The sequence below is a fragment of the Orcinus orca genome, chromosome 2 (genome assembly GCF_937001465.1).
Source record: "Orcinus orca chromosome 2, mOrcOrc1.1, whole genome shotgun sequence".
In the NCBI taxonomy this organism is placed as follows: domain Eukaryota; kingdom Metazoa; phylum Chordata; class Mammalia; order Artiodactyla; family Delphinidae; genus Orcinus; species Orcinus orca.
Window position 1 is genome coordinate 24,362,971 of NC_064560.1, and position 20,736 is coordinate 24,383,706.

The 20,736-nt window shown below is 48.8% G+C and overlaps 1 protein-coding gene across 3 annotated transcripts in view; it reads left to right on the plus strand.

The window, feature by feature from the left end:
* The window catches only part of SFMBT2 (Scm like with four mbt domains 2), a 208,860-nt gene extending 189,541 nt beyond the window's left edge, over positions 1-19,319 (plus strand). For all 3 annotated transcript variants that reach the window (XM_049705753.1, XM_004281698.3, XM_049705754.1), the window contains 5 exons: positions 500-675; positions 2,737-2,903; positions 3,267-3,530; positions 4,285-4,413; positions 14,434-19,319. In XM_049705753.1, the coding sequence (XP_049561710.1) occupies positions 500-675; positions 2,737-2,903; positions 3,267-3,530; positions 4,285-4,413; positions 14,434-14,574 (877 nt within the window). In that variant the 3' untranslated portion in view covers positions 14,575-19,319. The remainder of the gene's footprint in view (positions 1-499; positions 676-2,736; positions 2,904-3,266; positions 3,531-4,284; positions 4,414-14,433) is intronic.
* The last annotated feature ends 1,417 nt before the right edge of the window (positions 19,320-20,736 follow it).

The window sequence follows — 20,736 nt, forward strand, 5'->3', positions numbered from 1 at the left end:
GCCAGCATGGTTTACATCATTATTAAATAGGCATTTGGATGAGGGCTATAGTACTTATTTTTAAAACAGGAGTCCATCCCACCTGCTTTCCAGAAGATCTGGTCTCTAGTTTTTCGTTGGTGACTTCATGTGGTTTTTCTTGGGGAGGAGAAAGGTTTTATTTCTCAAAGGTCATGAGCAACGAGTGACACTATCTAGATTCCAGAAGCATCCTGGAGGGGTGTTCAATTACGTAGACCCCGGTGAGAATACGCCAACTGGGAATCTTTATTTTGGAATCCTGTTTTAGCCTGGTCGCCACATACATTGCCCATGGCACTGGGCATTTCTTAAAAATATTTTTGTGAACTCATAAGGAACAACGAAAACAAATGACAGAGAAACCACACACAACCTGCTTTGTTTTTAGAAAGTGAATGGGCCGCTTTGGAATCCACTGTACAGAATAGATCTGAGTAAGTGTGTGGTCTCTCCATCACTTTTTCTTCTTTGTTTCTAGGTATAGAGGCAAAACATACAGGGCCGTGGCCAAGATCGTCCGAACATCTGACCAAGTAGCGGATTTCTGCCGCCGTGTTTGTGCCAAGCTCGAATGCTGTCCAAATTTGTTCAGTCCTGTGCTGGTTTCTGAAAACTGCCCAGAGAACTGCTCCATTCACACCAAAACCAAATACAGTAAGTGCAAATCTGAAAAGAACGTTGGTCTGTGGGCCTACCCGCAGACCATGTAGTCATGTAGCTGGTGGGCTGTTTTTTTGTTTGTTTGTTTATTTTTGTTTAAACACCTTTTGCATAGTTTTTCCTAGGAATTGCTACGGGAGAATTCTTTAAGGTTTACTTAGTAGATACTTGTTTCTCTCCTAGAATAAGGAAGGGATGGGGATGTCTCCAGCTCTGCTGTGACCACACTCCAGGATGAGGTGCTTTGTGGTTCTCTCTAGGTGTCAGACACTAATGGATGAGTGTTTGTTCACACCCAAGAACCCCATGGCGTTTCTTGACAGTTTTATAAGTGCCGTCTTTACGGACCAAATTCAAGTGGAAGGTACTGGAAATAGACAGCTTTAGTCCTGAAAGAAACCTACACTAGTCGGTCATTTTGCATATAAGGAGTTTGAGGTGTGGAGGCTGAGTGACTTTCCTCTCAGGTACAGTGGTGTGGGGATGTGTGGACACGTGCTTCACTGCAGGGTGGGAAACAGCCGCCGTCATCCAGGAGCCGTGCATTTGGCATTTTCCTTTGTATGCCTCCAGCCGTAGATAAAGGTTCCTTTGGTGCATCTGGTCCTTTTCTGGAATAATGGGAGTTCCATATGGAACAGTTGAGGCTTTGGCTAATGAGGAAGCATCTCAGTGTTGATCACAATTGAAAACTGGACCCATAATAGGTTTTAGTTAGTTGATTATACATTCAAATGATAAAATATATCAATCATTATTGAAAGTTGGTAAATAATTTTCTAACTATTGCTCTAGGAGGTAATACAGACGTATAACTCTGTTATTGAATTCAGAAGTAATGAAAGTCTCCACTGAGAGAAAAGAATAAAGTGTGTAGTTATGTAGTAGGGAAGGAACACTGTTTGAAAAGACAGCAGGTGCCCCGTTAATTTGGGCTGTGTGTTTGCCAGTTGGTCTTGGTCAGATCGAGAGATGGGGAGATCCTTCGTGACCAGGGCCCTCCAGTAGGTGTTCACTGTGCTTGTTCATTCTTCAAGCTTCAGACTCGGGGGCAGCTGTCAGAGCTTCTCCAGTGGGAGTGTTTGCCACCACTGTGTGCAGTATTGGGGGCAAGGAAGGGCAGCAGAGAGAAACTCCTGAAATAACTCTAGGCTTGTTTGGCTCACCTTCTGTCTCAGTCTGCTCGGGCCGCCACAGCAAAGTCCCACAGACTGTGGGGCTTAAACAACAGACATTCATTCCTCCCAGTTTTGGAGGCTGCAAGTCCAGATCGAGGCGTCAGCAGGGCTGGCTTCTCCTGGGGCCTCTCTCCTTGCCTTGCAGTCGGCCGCCTCCTTGCTGTGTCCCCACAGGGTCCTCCCTCTGTGCGTCCCTGGTGTCTCTTCCTCGTCTTGTCAGGATATCGGTCCTGTTGGGTCAGGGCCTCACCCTTATGAGCTCATTAACTGTAATCACCTCCCTAAAGGCCCACCTCCAGATGCAGTCACATTGGGGGTTAGGGCTTCTACATTTGAATTTGCGAGGGGTTGTGCGGGCGGCAGGTGACACTGTTCTGTCCGTAACAGCTTGTAAACACGAGGGCACTGGGGACAGGTTTCCCCCCTGTGGAGCTGTTTTCTCAGAACTGTTTCCTGAGGTGTAAATGGGATGTGAAGTTTCTGGGGTTTTTGTTTTTGCGGTACGCGGGCCTCTCACTGTTGTGGCCTCTCCCGTTGCGGAGCACAGGCTCCAGACGCGCAGGCTCAGCGGCCATGGCTCACGGGCGCAGCCACTCCGTGGCATGTGGGATCTTCCCAGACCGGGGCACGAACCCGTGTCCCCTGCATCGGCAGGCAGACTCTCAACCACTGCGCCACCAGGGAAGCCCCGGGATGTGAAGTTTCGATGGTCTCAAATGAAGGAATGATCTCTCTCTCACTTTCCCCCTCCCTCTCCCTTTAGTTTTCCTTCTCTCCTCCCTCTGCCTTGCTCCTGTCTCTGTCCTCCCCATCCATGCATGCCCGTGGGTGTAACCTTTTAATGAAGTTTGTAATCTCATCATCTCTCTCCCTGTAGCTTATTATTATGGGAAGAGGAAGAAGATCATTAAGCCCCCGATTGGAGAAAGCAGTGCTGAAAGCGGACACCCTAAACCGGCCAGACGCAGGAAACGACGAAAATCCATTTTTGTGCAGAAGAAACGGAGGTCCTCTGCCGTGGGCTTTGCCGCAGGCTCCGGGGAGGTACGTTCTGCTCGGAAGCTTCCCACATTCGATCGGGAAGCGCCGCCCTGGCTTCACAGCCAAGGCCAGGTTGAAGTCTGATGCTAAATGGTGAGAATCATGCACTGCCAGAACCCCCTCCTTCGTTGTCGAACGCAGACTTAACATTGCAGCGTCTCGGCTGGGAAGGGGCTGCAGGTGGGACCCGGGGTGGGACCATGGGATCCATCTTCCGAGGCCTCCTTGGACACATCTCGGTGGGAGGGTGGCACCGGCACCTGGGGTGGAGTTGCGGGCCCCCTCCCCCGCCTTCCCGAGGCCCCCTCCCCCGCCTTCCCGGAGGCCCCCTTCCCCACTGCCTCAGTGCATCTTCCGTCCTCCTAGGAAAGTGAAGAGGAGGATGCGGACGCCCTGGACGATGACACCGGGAGTGAGGAGACCGGCTCCGAGCTCCGTGATGACCAGACGGACACATCCTCGGCCGAGGTGCCCTCCACCCGGCCCCGGAGGGCCGTGACCCTGAGAAGCGGCTCGGAGCCCGAGCGCCGGGCGCCCGTGGAGAGGACGCGGAGGGGTCGGAGGGCCCGGGCCACCCCCAGCGCCGAGGGGGCCCCCAGGGGCCCGGCCTCCAGCCAGGAAGCAGTGGAGGTAAAGCTCAGGCCACTTCAGCTGGCCCGTCTGGTGTCCCCAGTGGGGCAGCACGGGACCTTACTTGGGGGACCCCTGTTTAAGTTAAACACTAGCAGCTGCTCCGGCTGTGTTGCTAAATCAGGGGCAGAAAGCTTGGTGATTCCACATCCCACGGAGCAGGACAGTGAACCTCAGGATGGGGCTCTGGGAGAAGTAATAGCACCTCTTTTTCTGGAAGGTTTTAAAACCACAGGGATCAGGAGAACAGACAGAATAAGTCCTCAAGGTCTCATTAAACACTAGGCTTTCCCTCCTCAGGAGACCTGTGATGCTATAAAGTGTGTAGTCGGGGTATCTGGTCTCCCCTGAGCCCACGTGTTACACGATCAGCTGGAAGGTCACTGGCACCAGCGTCACACATGTAACTGGGGGCATAGCGGCCTCGCTCGCCTGCACCGGCTCCTGCCCTGTCTCCTCCTCGACCAGAGATCCCGCACTCAGCCCCAGAGCTCCTGAACTTGGGGGTCAACAGCGGCCGTCACTGTGCCTTTTTTTTTAACCTCTAAAGATACACAAGTCTTTGGAGCAAAGTCATAACCCAGACGAGTTGCTAAGAGCATCCCTGGATACCGGTCGCCTCTGCACCTGTCCAGGTGCCTCGTGAGGAGGCCACGAGTGGTCCAGAAAGCCTGGCTCCAGCCCTCAGGGTTCAGAGAGGGTCCTGCCATCCGGGAAGTGAGAAAACAGCCTCCTGCTTCCCTTCCCTCTGCAGGCGGTGAAGCAAGAGGAGGAGGAGAGGCTGGTCCTGGAGAGCAACCCCTTGGAGTGGTCGGTGACAGACGTGGTGAGGTTCATCAAGCTGACGGACTGTGCCCCCCTGGCCAAAATATTTCAGGAGCAGGTACGGGGTTCCGCTGCGCAGCAGCTCTTCTGGTTCTGAGCCTCTGGGTCTTCTGTGTCAGCTGGCTTCCTGGGGCTTGGCCTCAGCAGGGGGTGGGGGGCTTCCTCGTCCCTGGGGGCAGGGGAGCAGGACACCCGGGCTCCACGTGCGGTCCCACCTGCAGCTCCGTGGGGTCTCTTTGCCATGCAGTGGAGACGGCAGCTCCGGCCTCTACGAGGGGTTCTCGGATGCCCCTTGGTGAGGGCTGGGTCTTATGCAGCCTGGCCTGGCTGGAGGTCAGGGCTCCCAGCTCTGCCTTGGCTGGCGGGTGGGGTGCGCGTTGTCCCGTGGTGGAGCAGTTGTCGTCTGAAAGGCTTTTGTCTCCCCAGCTCCCCCTTTCCAGTAGAGAGAACAGGCTTCCGTTGGCCCTCTTTTCATTTGTGCCCGTTGGCATTTCTGGGCTGCCAGCTTGTGTAACACTAAAGACATAGGAGGCCAAAAAACAAAAGCTCAAAGGACTGGCTACCGTGTCAGATCTGGAGTCCCACTGTCCCTGGCTGGTCTGCCTTCTTTTCTCCACCTTCCAGAGTCTTCTTATGTTTGTCTTATTTATAACATTCAGGGCTTTTACTTCTCGAGAGAAAGAGGGAGAAGTCTACTTGATCTTCCCAGAGGCAGAAGCCCTCGGGCCGTTGCGCTTTATTTAATGCTGCTTTTGTCACGGTTTTCTTACTTCCTTCACTTCTTTCTTTGTAAATTATTTTAAAGCCTATGGTGTGTTAGGTACTACGGTAAATTATGGATAAATGGGAGAACTATTGATATAATTTATACCTTAAAAGTTTTCAATCTAGCAGATGAAATGATATGCCATAAGGAAGGAGGGTTTTTAATCTATATTTTCCCTTAAGTTAGTATGAAAATAAGTCCCCACTCTAAATATAATCCACCTTGCACACTTCTCACTGGCCTCACATGAAGGTTCAGGTGGAAGCCTGTCACGTGCTCTACCATGTTTGCTCAGTTTGTTGCATTGACATTTCTTGCATTGTTTTACAGTGTAAGCGTCTTTCACAACCTTGCATTTCACTAAAGTACTGCTTTCCACGTCATAAATTAAATATATGTCCATCTGGCTTTTTTTTTAGATTATACAAACCAATAGTCTAGAAAGAGGGTAATTCAAGCATTAAATCATTAAGAAAACAAGAAAGGCCTCTGATTTCCCCTGTAACCAGTGAACTTCTCAGATTTTCTCCCAAGGCCACCAAAATGCAGTAACGAATTATAAAAAGCAAATTAATGTGGTTCGCAGCTCCTCCCAGGAGAGGGGAGTGCTCAGTGTTCCCAAGGTTTCCACTGATGGAATAGTAGCGTCTTCTGTAGACACCCAGTAAGTGCACCGAACGAGTGAATGGTGGCTGGAAGGCCAGGCCACCTCCTCGCTGTCTGACAAGCTGCACTTCTCTCTGGGTGACACTTAAAAGCAGACAAAAAGAAAAAGTTTCCTTGTCCGTAAAGAACGTGGTAATGAGCATGTCCCTTCATTTAAACACACAAACAGGAAAGAAAGAGAATTGTGAGAAACGTGAGGACTCACATGATTTGGGGCTTGTTGAGAAACTGCATCTCGGTCTTGCAAACAAGAACAGAGCAGAAGGTTGAAATCCTGCTTAAAGCATACGGCCCGATGCAGCATGTTTCCGGTCTGGTATTTATTACTAGCAGCACCTCGAAAACAGCGTCACATTTGTATACGTGACGAGTGCTGATGACACGGATTTAACACGTGTTCCAGCCGGTCCTATGTTCGTTCAGTCTGCACCCACTGAGTGTCTGGTACAGACCTTGCAGTATCCACGAGGCAGATACAGAAGGTATCGGTCTGTGTTAGTCTCAGGGCTTGTTTTGAGACTCACGTGCCACTTTGAACTGACAGATGCTTTCCAGTTGGGCCTCCCGTGGGACAAAGAACAGACGCTATTTGTGCTGTAAAGGGCAGACAATAAATATAAATATAATATATATAAATATATTTATATAATAAATATAAATATCTGGTAATAAGCAAGAAGGTGAAGACAAAGCTGATTTGTGAAAAAGGCTAAAATACTACTTATACTGAATCATCCTTAATTGGATTTTAATCCCTGTTTATAACAACATCTCGGGAAGTTTCGTGCCTTCCCAAGCCAAGGCATCTAAGAAGGAAACATTCCCGACACTCGGCCACTTCTAGGATCAACAAGGGGCATCTGCTCACATCACCTAAAAGCTTGGCCTTACATACCTACTTATTTCTCTCATAAGAGAGAAAAATAGGTAGAATTTAATTGATTATAGCCTTATTTCTATTTAAAGTTCTATGTTAGACCGTTTCATCTGTCACAGTAAAAGCTGTTCCCGGCGGGGCTACCTGAAGTCCATGGGCACCTGAGCGTGTATTTTGTTCAACCAGACCTTTAATTACTAATTTGTTCTATCACCTTTGAGGCCAAACACCACAGCTCTGATTTGATGGGGCCTCCAGTGGGTCACTCCAGGCGTCATATGAGTTTTTAGATGAATGAGGAGGAGCTGGGGGTTTATCCACCAGCATGTGAGAGAAATCACAGCACGTGGAGTCAGAGCTACGCGCCTTCACTCCTGGATTCTGAGTCATAAATTCAGAGACTACCGTAATCATGGAGCATTTAGAAAAATTATAAACTTCCCATTACCAGAATATATGCTTTTTAACTCTGAAATGTTATAGTAACTGCTTAAAAAATCTATACTCTATAATTTCATGTTGCAAATATGTACATTATACAGGGAAACTCCACACGTCTATAAAAAGCAGGAAAGTCTTAAATAAAATTTTGCCTGTTCATTCACCTTTTGTGAATCAGAGCCATGCAATAAGCAAACTACCCAAATTAGTGGTTTACTTTTTTTTTTTTTCACGGTACACGGGCCTCTCACTGCTGTGGCCTCTTCCGTTGCGGAGCGCAGGCTCAGTGGCTACGGCTCACGGGCCCAGCCGCTCCGCGGCATGTGGGATCTTCCCGGGCTGGGGCACGAACCCGTGTCCCCTGCATTGGCAGGCGGACTCTCAACCACTGTGCCACCCGGGAAGCCCTAGTGGTTTACTTTTAATGAAGAAATTCCAGGATGCTTCAGGTGTAATCCACATTTAGACTAATTCCCTCCTCTTTCTACTTCTGTAAGCCCTGAATATCCCCTCTAAGGAACCACCAACTCCTAAACTGACCTCTGTATCAAAATAAATGTGATTTTCCCATGTACTAAGTATAACTTTTATGTTCTGTATTTTATCTTATTTCATTCCTTAAAAATGAGTAGTCCATTTATGGTAATTCTGTATTTAACAGAACAAGTGATTTGCCAGCCATTCTGAATTATATGGGAGCATATTTCTAAAAATTAAATCAACTGTGAGGTCTGTAACTACATGATCAATGGAAAAAATAACTTCTTTGGAACCAAAACAAAAGCTACGATGAGAGGGATTATAAGGGGGGGGTCCCCCCGCCCCCTCAGTTTTTCACTCCTTACAGTGGTGACTTGCATGACTTCACTCCAGTAGTTGGAATTTAGCGCATTATTTCTCCCAACTCATTTGCTAAGATAATTCTGCAGAACTCAAACTACAGTTTGCTGGTCCTTCTATAACTTGCACACCTTTATAGATTTAAAAAAAAAAAAAACCTAATGATGCAATCAGCAGGTGGAATTTTCTTGCTAATTTTGTTTAATTCTCCCTTTAAATACACCATTCTTATTTCTAGTTAAACCACATTTTTAGATTGCCAGCCTGGCATCTGACAGACAAATACCTCTCTGCCTTTGTAAAAATGCTGAGTACCCCTGAGCTGTATCCATTTTAGCATTCTCATCCAGAGTTTCCAAGACAGAGGGCTGAAATATATCCATCGTAATAAAGGGCAGGTTAGTTCTCCATGCCGGGAACCCCAGTTCTAGGAAATTTGAGGAAGCTCGCAGATGCCCCAGCCTGTGTTCTCCTTGCCTTAAATGCCATTTCTAAATCTCCCATCGCTCTTGCAAGGATCAGCCGTCATCCGAGCACCTACATGTGTGCTGGCGTGGTGCTGGGCACTGTGGGCGTGGAATGGGAGGTCACGACCTCCTGATGCTCAGGTTTCTCCAAGTCGGAGGAGGTGAATAATTGAGAAAGCCCTTGATTTCCTGTTAGCCGATGATGTGTAAGATCTCTCCTCAACTCAACAAAAATTTACAGATAACCTGTGTGCAAGGCACTCTATTAAAAGCTGCCTGAAGACAAAGGGGGGTAAGATGCTTGCAATTCTAAATGCTCCCGATCGACTGGGGACAACAGACACAGCAGCAGCTGGCAGCAGCACATAAGAGACTGAAACAGCGTCATCCTCCGTGCAGGAGAGGACGCAGCTGTAGGCAGAGAAATCTGGGAAGATATAGCCTAGAATCGGGCCGTAGAAGGCGATGCCGACTGCGGGAGTGAGGCCGGGTCAGCTGAGCCAGAGCACACACGAGGGGTCTGTTCAGGAAGGTGAGGGAGGTGGGCTTACAGCTGAGGTCCCCGGAGCAGCTGCTGGCTGCGAGGTTGGAGAGCAGGGCCGTGGTCCACGTGGCTGACAGTCAGTCATGCTACCTGTCCAAACAATGTGTTTTCCCAAAAAGTGTCCTGGGAAAGAGCCCAGATTCCTTATCCAACTTTGTAAAAGTAATTTGGCAGTTTTAGCACTTAATCTTGAGGCCCCACTTTATCTCAGGCATATTTTACGACACCTCATCATTTTGGGAATCCTTGCGTGTCCGTTGTGCGCTTCCGAACGCTGCGCCACACACTTGGAAACGCATCTTGTGTTTCTCGAAGTCATGTCACTCTTCCGATGAGCTTGGAATTTGATAGCAGCAGCCACCCTGGTGCTGACTGCACAATCAATTATAGGACCGCGGGACCAAGCACATTTGTCCCAACAGGCAGGAGGTCAGAGTTCGGGGAGTCATTTATGGAAGTGGATCAGACTCTGTGCGTATGTAAACCGGCGTGTCTTCGTGGTTGATTTAAGGCGCTGTGGATCCCCCAGGGTCAGCACTTGGGCCGTATGGGAAGGAATCCATGGTCCTCAAAGCTCCATAAACACTGCGTTTACTCCCACTCTCTGCCCTGGAAAAGACAAACTGAAGGACCATCTCTGAGTTTCTGTTTGGGGATTTGGAGACCCCCTCATCACTGGATGTGAGTTTTTATTCTGAGGCTATATGCCGCTCAGTCAGTACCCTGTCATCGTCCTCATTTCTTCCCATAAGAGAGTAGGGAGTCCTCGGGAGCTGAGGACTTGACTTAAAGGAGCAACTCTTGGTCCCTGTCAGCCCGCTTGAGGCACCTCGCAGGAAGCACTGGGGGGGGTGCATTCTGGTACATTCCAGCTCACCCAACAGACGGCACAGCTCGCCCTGCAGGAGCCTCATGACACTGCTTGTGGTGTCTGTGCTATAGACTGAATGTCTATGTCTCTCCCAAAACCCATATGTAGAAATCCTAACCCCCAGTGTGATGGTATTTGGAGGTGAGTCTTTTGGGAGGTCATGAGGGTGAGGCCCTCACGATGGGATCAGTGTCCTTAAAAAAGAGACCTCAGGGCTTCCCTGGTGGCGCAGTGGTTGGGAGTCCGCCTGCCGATGCGGGGGACGCGGGTTCGTGCCCCGGTCTGGGAAGATCCCACATGCCGCGGAGCAGCTGGGCCCGTGAGCCATGGCCGCTGAGCCTGCGCGTCCGGAGCCTGTGCTCCGCAGCGGGAGAGGCCGCAGCAGTGAGAGGCCCGCGTACCTCAAAAAAAAAAAGAGACCTCAGACAGCTTCCTCCCTGCTGTGAGGACACAGCGAGATGTCTATGAACCTGGAAGCAGGTCTTCACCAGACACCCCACTGAATCTACTTGATCTTAGAATTGCAGCCTCCAGAACTGTGAGAAATCCATGTTGGTTGTTTATAAGCTACCATCCCATCCCATGGTGTTCTTTTATAGCAGCCGGAACAGACTAAGGTAGCCCAAGAATACCCTATTCTTTCTCCTCCACTTCTGTTCACCTTCCAGATTCTCTCTTACCCTCTCCTTTATTTTAAAAAAAACCCAACTTTTATTGAGGTACAGTTGACGCACAATATTGTGTAAGTGTCAGGTGTACAACTAGTGATTCACAATTTTTAAAGGTTATATTACGTTTATAGTTATTTCAAAATATTGCCTATTTGGGGGCTCTTAATCCCCACCCCTGTCTTGCTCCTCACCTCCTTTTCTCCATCTTTTACCCTTTTCTTTTACCCTTCTGTTGACTTTTAAGTTTACCGAGGCCAATTCTTCCCATTTATTTATTCAGCAAATGTTTAATGAGCACCTATTATGTGCCCGGCAGGCATTTTTCTAGGTGCTGAGGATAGAGCAGGGGAAAACAAAACCCCATGCCTACATTGATTTGCCTTATCGCAAGGCAGTCAATCAAACGTGAGGCCACCCTGGCTCCCCCAGCCGGGGCGAGTGTCCCAGGGCCCATCTCTGGCTCTGGGTATCTTTCCAAATTTGCTGTTGGTAGCTACTTGCGCAGGTGTTTCTGCTCCCCGCTGCAGAAGGAGGAAGCCAAGTCTCACTCATTTTGTATCTCCCACATCTCCTTTGGGGTCTGACATGTGACTAATTTAATAAATATTTGGCAAAGACATGAAAACAGCTTTAAAAGGCTTATAACACCTCCCCCGAAATTAAGATCCATGAATTTAGGAGGGCATTCCTTCTCTTTCCTTGGCTGTGGTGTGTCAGGAAAGTGTAGAAACTTTCACTTCAGAAAGAAAACCAGTGAGAAATACCAATTCACATCAGGGATATAGATGCACTGAAATGCTTTGATTGAGAACTAGTTGGTGCATACAGAAGAGTGTATGTACTGTTTGTACATATGGGGCCTATTAATAAAAGGGACACCCATGAAAGCCACTAACCCAAGGAAGAATCAGGAACTCTGCAACATGGCTGCATGTACCAAGGCCAGCCTCCCTCTCACACTCCCCTTTATTTCCACTGGCAGTTAACGCTACTCTGAATTTTGTGTTTATTGTGCTCTTGTTTGATTTCCAAAATGTTTCCCAGACTAGCGTATGAAGGTGCCTTTCTACTCGTCATGCAGAGGCTTCTGTGTCAACACTTAATATTGTCAGACTTCTTAACTTTTGTGGGTATAGAATTATATTGTCGTGTGGGCTTAATTTGCACTTCCCTGATTCCTGATAAGGTTAAGCATCTTTTCTTAAATTTTTCACCATTTTTGTTTCATCTGTCAAATACCTACTCATGGTTTTTGCCTAATTTTAAAAAAAAGTTCATCTTCTTTTCATTGATTTGTAGTAGCACCTTCTGTATTCTGGATACTGCTGCCGTCCTTTGTCAGTTGTTTACGTAGCAGGCTTTTTCCCCCGGTTTGTGGTTGGTTTATCTGCTTTACAGTAAACTTTAATGCATCCGACGAGAAGCAGCCGAGTTCTGGCCAACGCGCTCTCTCAGCAGACTCAGTTTGCCACCTCCTAATAAATAAAGGTCCTTGCCTTCAGCCTTTCATCCCTTCCCCACCCTACTGCCTAATTCATTCTGATACCCTGTGGCCAATATTAGGTTGCAGACGCACCTGATAAAGTCACTTATCTGCTTAACGTCCTTCAGTGACTATTTATCACACATCTCCAGAATAAGTCCCCAGTTCCTGTCTGGGCCCATCTCAATTCTGCCTTCAGTGTCTCCCTGCGCCCCTTGAATTCCATGCACTGATGAACCACTTGTGTTCCCTGAGTCCATCCTCACCTTAATACTTCCCACTGGTCCCCTAGGTCTGAGTACCTCATCGTCCAGTCTCTGAAGCCTTCCTTGACTCCTGTAAGATCGGCTCTGTAGCCTGGCCTGATGGGGCCTGTAGCACTACGTCCATACATTAAGTTCCCTATATCATAGGGGTCTGCTTATTTGTCTACCTCCCTTAAGATTCCTGGCGTCTCCAGGGCAGGAGTCTTTGTTTTGTTCAGTGTGATGCACCCAGAGGCCTTCAGAGTGCCTGGCACCTAGTAGGTGCTCAATAAATGCCCACTGAGTGATTAAATCAGTGACATCCTCCACTCAATGTGGTGCAGGCATATGGCAGCCACCTTCACTGAAACTGACTGTGGAGAGTTACACAAATATTTTAGGGGTGATTTTCAATTGTAATTAATCTGTGTGTCCAAGGATAGCCATCACAACCTGGTGCAGATGTGAAGAGCTAAGCTACAATTTTCCCCCCAAAGCTGAATTTCAGAAAACCATGATTGTAGTTCCACCGCTGTCTCTCACCAGCTATGTGATCTTAATTAGATCAGCCAGTGTTGCTGGCCTGCACTCTCCAGGTCTAGTTTCAATAGAATATATGTGGATTTGGCTCTGAAAGTGGACTCAGCTAACAGGCCCCAGGCCACGGGGTACCATTATTTGCTTCGTGGTCTTATAGGTAGCATGTGAAAAGAATGTAAAACAACGTGTAAAGGCACATGTAAAGGGAAAAAAGATACAGCATCAGAAATTCATTGACAGTTTTATGAGCTTGTCTCCTGCTTTCAGGGCCTACTCAAGGCCGCTCTGCTCACTTTGTGGTTTGACAAGGTCAAGTTTGAGTCTTGGTTGAGACGTGGCTTATAGTCGCACACATCACAGCCAGTGCTTGTCCGTAATTTAACAATAATAAATGGCATTTGCGTTGATGCTTTTTAAGTTCTTTATGGCTTCCATACGTCTTAGGGGATAATAGTGCGTCAAGGTGGCTTTCAAAACCGATCAAATAAATGATAAATGTTGTTTATCCTTAACATTAGTCTTTGAAGGCAAGACTAACAGTTTTACCCATTTTGGGTTTTTTTGCTTTAGTTGCTTTCAAGACAGCTAAATAAACCGTTAGTTTGAGAAAAAAAGCTGCCTGTGTGAAACTCACCGACACGTGGTCTCTGAGATGCGTGCCTGCGTCGATGGTGGGGCTGCTGCGTCTCTGTGGCTCACGGCAGCCCTGGGGCGCTGCTTCTCCGCGTGGCGGAGAGCCCGGTGCGTGTGCCGACTTCAGGGTCTGCACCTGTTCCACCACGACCTTTATCATTACCTCGGGCCTGCAGGCTCTCGGGCCCTCGTTTATTTCCTCCAGAACATGAAGCCTGGGTGAACAGGAAGAGGGGTTGCCCTGACACTCAGTAACCCAATCAAACGATGTCTAGATAAATAAACCCGATTCTTACAGGAAGCAAGCTGGTGAGAGGCAAAGCCCACTGGGGTGATCGTAAAGCCTTGGGCTGAGCCTTCGTGCCCTTTCTTTCTACAGTGAATGCAGTTCCACGGTGATTGAGTGAATATCTCCATCGTGGGGACCCCTGGGTATGGATGCAGAAGGGCTAAGTAGATAGCACAGGGAGTAGACCTCAGACCCCTCATTCTGGGTGACACAGCTTGTAAATCCGGGGTGTGTGTGTGTGCGCACACACACACGTCCAAGTACATGTGTCCTCCTCTGTGGAAGATCGTGCTGTGGCATCTTCTCACCCCTTCTGATGGTAAGCTGTCAGGGCTTGGCAGGGAAGAGAGAACGTTTCTCTTGTTCCTGGAGAGCCCTTTCCAGGGCTTAGGTAGTCACAGCAGAGCAGAGGGAGGACACCAAATCCCAGGAAGGATGGATCTGGGGGCAAGAGGCGATGGGCTTAGGGAGAGCCCAGTCCAGCTCTTCATCCCCTCCAGCCCAGGCTGGTGAATTTCACAGCAGCCAGTGTTATCTCAGCAGAAAGATTTCATTAGCCGCGAGATCAGGCAGTCATCAAGCCAAGTCGCCGTCTCGGCCCGCTCTCTGCAGGCTCAGAGGGAACGAGAGCCGCCCCCATGCCCTGGGCCTGGCATGAGGCCCGCCGTGGCTCACGTGTTCCCCACCCCCTACCCCCGTGCACCTTGTCCCGCCTGGGCTCTAACCCGGCTTTGTCTCCTGGCAGGATATCGACGGCCAGGCGCTCCTGTTGCTGACGCTCCCCACAGTGCAGGAGTGCATGGAGCTGAAGCTGGGGCCCGCCATCAAGCTATGCCATCAGATCGAGAGGGTCAAGGTGGCCTTCTATGCCCAGTACGCCAACTGACCCCACCCGCTCCGCCCGTTGTCCCGGTGACGCAGCGTCTCATGTCTCGAAAGGTTTCCGGGACTGGAACTTCCGTTTTCCCGGGACGTGTGAGGCGGTGCACATGCTGTGTCCCCACAAGGCGAGAAGCGCGAGGGCCTCCTCTGCCCACCAGCCTGCTCGAGGTTTCCATGTTTCCAAAGCACCCCGGGCCCCGCAGCAGTGGCTCCCGGAGGGTGTGAATTTCAGCTCATACCCTGCAGATGTGGACGTGCATCTCTGCAGACCACGCCCCCGCCTTTTTCCCACCCCAAACCAGGCAGCTTCCTCGGAACAAGGTTTCCTAAACCAAGGCCCACACTTCTTTGAAAACTAAGGTGCGGGTGATGTCTTTTAGGTTGTGACCCAGGAGGAGGCCTTGCAGACGGCTTTAGTGTCATTGTTCCCAGGCACGTCCATAGATGCTTCTTTCAGGTCGACACGCGTGGAGCTGTCACTGCAGTTTGATCTGGTGGTGACTCATTTCTCACGCACAGCTCTAGGCGATGTTTCAGGATGGTGGTTAGCAAAGGAGGGACTCCGCCTGTCGGAGGAGACTTCAGGAAGTCTGGGCAGAGAAGGAAGGCCGGGTGTCATGACAGGGAGATGGGCATCCAGGAAGTCTGCAGGGAGGAGGTGTGCTTGCAGCCTTGTACAGAACCTCCGATGTGCTCATTTAACTGTGACCAGGTGAGGAAGGGGCTCCTCTAGCCTCTGGGGCATCTTGAATTGTGTATTGAAGGCAGAGCTTCATTCCAGAGAGCAAGAGTGGAGAAAAGACCCGAGGGAAGCTGTTGATCCAACAGCGCCTTCCCTTAGAGGGACACTGTACTGCGTCTCCCAAGGAGGTTCTCTCCAAGCCCCGCCCTGCTCACTCACCCCTGCCCCAGCACACACCTCTACCACGGGGTGACGAGGGGCCCTGGCCCTGGAGGCAGCCCCACATTCTGCTGGCTCGGCCATTGACTGACCCCGTCATCTGGGCTGACTTTGAATCACCCTGGACCTCCTTCCGGTAGAGTAACAGGTTTGAACTCTTAGGCGTGTGGCACTGACACGTGTGCCCCTGTCCCTATCCTGCTCCTGCTGTCAGGGAAGAGTCCACGTTGGCCAAAGCGAGAAAAAGAAGAGTGTGTAATTCCTGCAGCTCACTCTGGCTCTGGTTTGCTTAGGACATTTCTTGGCTGTTTTCATTAAGTGGGTCTAGTCATTTGTAGAGAGATGCGTGGCTCTGGGGACCAGCTGGTCTTTTGTACCAGGTGCTTCGTCTGTGTGCACCCTGGACGGATCCAGTATATTCTTTGAAGCCCAAACGGACCACTGTATTCTGTGCTGGTTGTTGCCCAGATGCCTTTTTAAACTTGTGTGAGGGAGCTGAGGCTCCACGTTGCCCAGGAAGAGCGGGTCCTGCACACCCTCCTCTTCCTCTGGGAGCGTGGTTACCTTGACCTCTTCTCTTTGACGACAGTGCCAGCAGTTCCAGGCAGAACATCCTGGGCTGGCTGACGAGCTGTTCATGTTCCTGCCACGTGAGGGCTGGTTACCTGTCAGATTTCGAGAGGCTCCATCGCTAAGGCTAACCTTTGTCAACGTTCTGTCACCGTTACCGATGAAAAGAGAAAACATATATTTAGTGGTCGAGACTGTGGTCGCCCCTGTAGCTGATCCTAAGTCAAGTTTAAACGTTTGGCACTGGGCTTGCCCAGTCGCCTCTGCTGGGAGGCCCAGTGCCTGGCCTGTGCAGACGGGCAGCGTCCGTGAGGACCGCAGCCTGGCCTGCGGTCCCGTTTCTCTCTTCGGTTCCCCACCGCTGCCTCCTCAGCCGTGTGCTTTTGGCCTTAAACGCTCAGTCCCGTGGAGTTGAACGCTGTCAACCAGTTGGAAAGGGCATCCTTTCCATGGTGTGGGGCATTTTCCCGTTGCTGACACGTCTGTGATCCTTCACTGTGGCCTTTTTGAGCTGAGTTCTTCCCGTTGCATGTGGGACGGGAATGAAGGGATGTGAGGGCTGCAGCCTCCTTTCAGAATGCATGGCACCTTCTCGTGCCCGTTCCAGGAATGGCCCAGAGGAGAGGGTGCTGCATGGGAATAAGTGGATCTCCGGGGCGTAGAGGGAGTCCCTGGGGCCCACCGAGAGGAACTGGAGGCCTCCCGCCCGGCAGCCCAGGGGAGACGCGGCCACCATTGCTCGGGAGGCATCCTCTTCCCAAGGGACCAGATGCCCAGAACTCTCCTTGTGCTCGGTCTCTTTGTGGGATCCGCCCTGTCAACCACATGCGCTCTGCGTGTGCCTGGCGGGGAGACGGCTGCGGTCGAGGCAGAGGACACCTGGCTCTGGGGCAAGCGTCCTAAAGGCTGTCTGCATGCCGTCTCCCTGCCCTGCCGCGAGCCAGGAAACATTTTAGGGGCAGGAAGATGCTTTCGCTCTGAGTGTTGCCAGCGTTGCCCTCCAGTTCAGATTCTTTGGGGACTTCTGTGATGGGGGTCTGTGCTTCTTCACATCAGCAGGACTTGGGCTGCGGAAGTGTCAGGTGGTGTTCATTTCTCTGTAGGATTCACCTCTCACCAGCTTCTGCCTTAGAGAAAGGACCAGTTTTCAAGGAACATTTTACAGTGTCTTACTCTGTCTTCGTCCCTTATGGCGGGAAGAGTTGCTCTCACACCTGTAGCCCCCAATGCACCCCAGCCCCTAAGATAAACGTTTCTTGGTTGAAACACTCCAGCTGGCAATGCCCCCTCCCCTCTTCATCCCCAGATGCTCCCGTCTCCCCACTGTCTCTCTGACAGCACTTTGGGGTCAGAGTCCTCTGCTCTGCGTCCGGCATACACCAGGCTGCTTATTACCTCTGGGAACGGCCCGAGAACTGTGTTCCCCTTCCCGGCCGAGCAGACCCTGCAGTCTGTATGTACGGTGTGTATCACTTGAAAAGCAGAAATGCCACCTCATCTCTAAGGCCGAGAGTCCACCACTGAGTCCCGCCCTAAAACTAATGGAGCTTGTATCGACCTCTGACCTCTTGACTGTTTTTGTCCTGTGTGAGGAAAATATCCTGTCCACAAAAATAGAAACGTAGAAAGGCCACCATTCCGGAAGAACTTCTTCGCTTTAAAAAGAAAAATAACAACAGCAAAAACCCAGTTTCCTTCACCACAGAGTTGCAGAGCGTGGAGAAATCCATCACTTTTAAAATTAGGTTCATTTGATCAAAGTTTGATGACTCAGAGTGCTTGAGCTGTACAGCTATTAGGTTGCGTCACCTTATTTGATCATATTTGAAAGATGACTTCTTGTGTTTGCTTTGATTCGTTCCTCAGTAAATTAAAATGACTCAGGCCTTTCACACTGCCCCCTTTGCCCCACACTGAAGTCTCTGGAAGGTTGATTTTGATCAGCCTTTGAAGCCTGGTCTTAGTTTCCTTAATTTGTGTCACAGAATCTTGAGTGTTGTTATCAGGCAAGTTCTGAGATTTGCCTTTTATCTTAAACCAAACGCCCCCTTCTAAGGGCTGTTCTCCCTTCTTTTTGGAAGCGTTAGGGGTTTCATACTTCTTTTGTCGAACACCCGTTTGCATTTATTTCTGTAGATAGAACTATAAAAACAGTAGTGTTAAGTCTTGTGGTTTGAGCATCATTGTTGCTTTTTTGGTTAAGATGGTGAGTCTAGGCTCCAAGTCCTACACTATTCTGTCTTTAGAAAGCTGTGGCTAAGCGTGCAATTATTTGAAGGGAAAAATAGTAAATTTTAAGGTATCTGTAGTTTTTGAGGGAAAAGTAATCGTTGGGGAGACATACATACTGCCCGTATCTCTCTGGTGCAGTAACTAAATAGCAAGGGAGGCTCTATTGGCAACGATTACACTGTAATGATTCTCTTTTTCCTTCACTTGTTTTTTTCTGTTAAAGAGTTTTCTGGAAATTGCTTTACTCCAACTTAGTTGAGTTTCTACGTTGGGCGACTCTCATAGCTTTTATCACTAGAGTTGATTTATATGTATCCCAGACACGAGGTGGTAAGATCCAACTGTGCTCTTTTAGACCCACCTAATTCACCTAAAAATTCTAAGTGTTGACACATGATGCTGCCTTGGGCTTTGGTTAAGAAAAGAATCTCTGGTTTAGATGTACAGTAATAATACAATTTCCTGAGCTGCAGACTTTCCACTTTCTTGGTTTTGTTTAAAAAAAGGCTAGGATACCAGGGAGTCCCGGTAGGCCAAGACCTACATCACCAGGCAGAGTGGGTACTTCATGTGGACCGAAGAGATGTGTTGAAGAAAAAGTAAAGTCCTAACAAACGTTTGCTGAAAATCACTTTACGATGGAAATCGGAGACAAAAGTTTTTAAATGACAGAAAAAACATCATCTCATTTGTTGTTCAAAATGGGAACCAGCATGATATCTAGAAGCATAAACTACCCCTAGTTGTGATGAAAGCCCTCTTACTGCTTTGCATTCCAGTTTGAATAGTTTGTATTGGAATTTGATTCATATCTTGTGTATGTTTTGGTGCATAAAAGGGAAAAGTTGGTGTTTTTACTTTCGATATTTGCAGGACAAAGGGCATGTTGTGGTTTGCTGTAAGATTGTATTCTGTATATATGTTTTCATGTAAATAAATGAAAATCTATATCAGAGTTATATTTTAATTTTTATTCTAAATGAAAAACCCTTTTTACTTGAAAAAAATTGTAAGCCACGTTGTTAATAAAGTGAGAATAAATTCTATGGTGGTGTTTGTGTCTTTATATGGGAAGTTATTAAATATTGTTTTTAAGGTTTGCATTAAGATTTTTTTTTTTTCTCACCATGCACTGAAGCAAATGTTTATAGGGTTTTAATAACCATGGCTCTCAAAATCCTATGTTACCTTTCAAGGTCACCTGCTACCTCTGGATCCTTTTACTCAGGAACTTGGGTTTATTCTTTTTATTAAAACATTACTATACATCCTCACGATCGCCTCTAGCCTTCCCATATTCCATTAGTTTAGTTAGTTTATGATTACCTGGTGTATTAGTAGAAACACTCCTTTATGTCTATGAGAACGATAAGTAAACAGCCATATTTACATTTTTCATTGTCCCTGAAGTGCCACAAATAGGTCTTAGGCATCCAAGTTGGAAGAGGAAGAGATCTTTGCACCCGTCCTGCCGTCTCTGTCTCTGTCGCCAGATTAGGATGCTCCTTCCCCCCCCCCCCACCCACTGCTGATTCTGGTAGCATCACCGAGGGACAGATAAGGTGAGGGGAATAAGGGGCATTTAGGGAAGGGAGGTGGGGGAGTGCTGAGCAATTCTTCCTTCCAACCACAGACAATCTCCAGCATCTTACTTCGCTTTAAACATTTTCTTTTGCCCTGCTGGCAGTCAAGTTCTGCATATAGATTTTTTTGTTTGATTTTTAATTATGGGAGCTTTGCCTCGTAGTAAAGATTTAATAGCAAAACAAAGCCGACGAGGGCAGACAAGAGCGGGAAGCATATTGTTCGTTTTCTCAAAATATTCTAGAAGCATCTAGGGCAGGATTATGTGGCCAAGTACATATGATCATCATATTTCTACTTGTGATGAAGACCCTTGACAACAAATCTAAAGACTAAATTTATAATAAAGTGAAAGCCGAACACTTTTCCAGACTTCTAGATTGAACGAATTAATGCAAAACAATATCTACGTTTCTCTCCATTTGGCCACCCAAAGCCTATTTCTAATTCTTCCGCCATCTCGCAAGGCTGCTTACAGCTCCCAGTTCACTGGAAGCTGCTTCCCCTTTGAGCCGGTGCTGCAGCTTTATTCCAGGCCTCTGGGACAGCATCCTGCTTAAGGGGGTGCAAAGACTGCATTCAAAAATACTGTATGTAGGGCTTCCCTGGTGGCGCAGTGGTTGGGAGTCCGCCTGCCGATGCAGGGGACACGGGTTCGTGCCCCGGTCCGGGAGGATCCCACATGCCGCGGAGCGGCTGCGCCCGTGAGCCATGGCCGCTGAGCCTGCGCGTCCGGAGCCTGTGCTCCGCAACGGGAGAGGCCACAACGGTGAGAGGCCTGCGTACTGCAAAAAAAAAATAAAATAAAATACTGTATGTGGATGTGACCTTGGGTGACTCCAGCGTGAAGGCTGGACATTTAACCGGTGGGTAAAAATA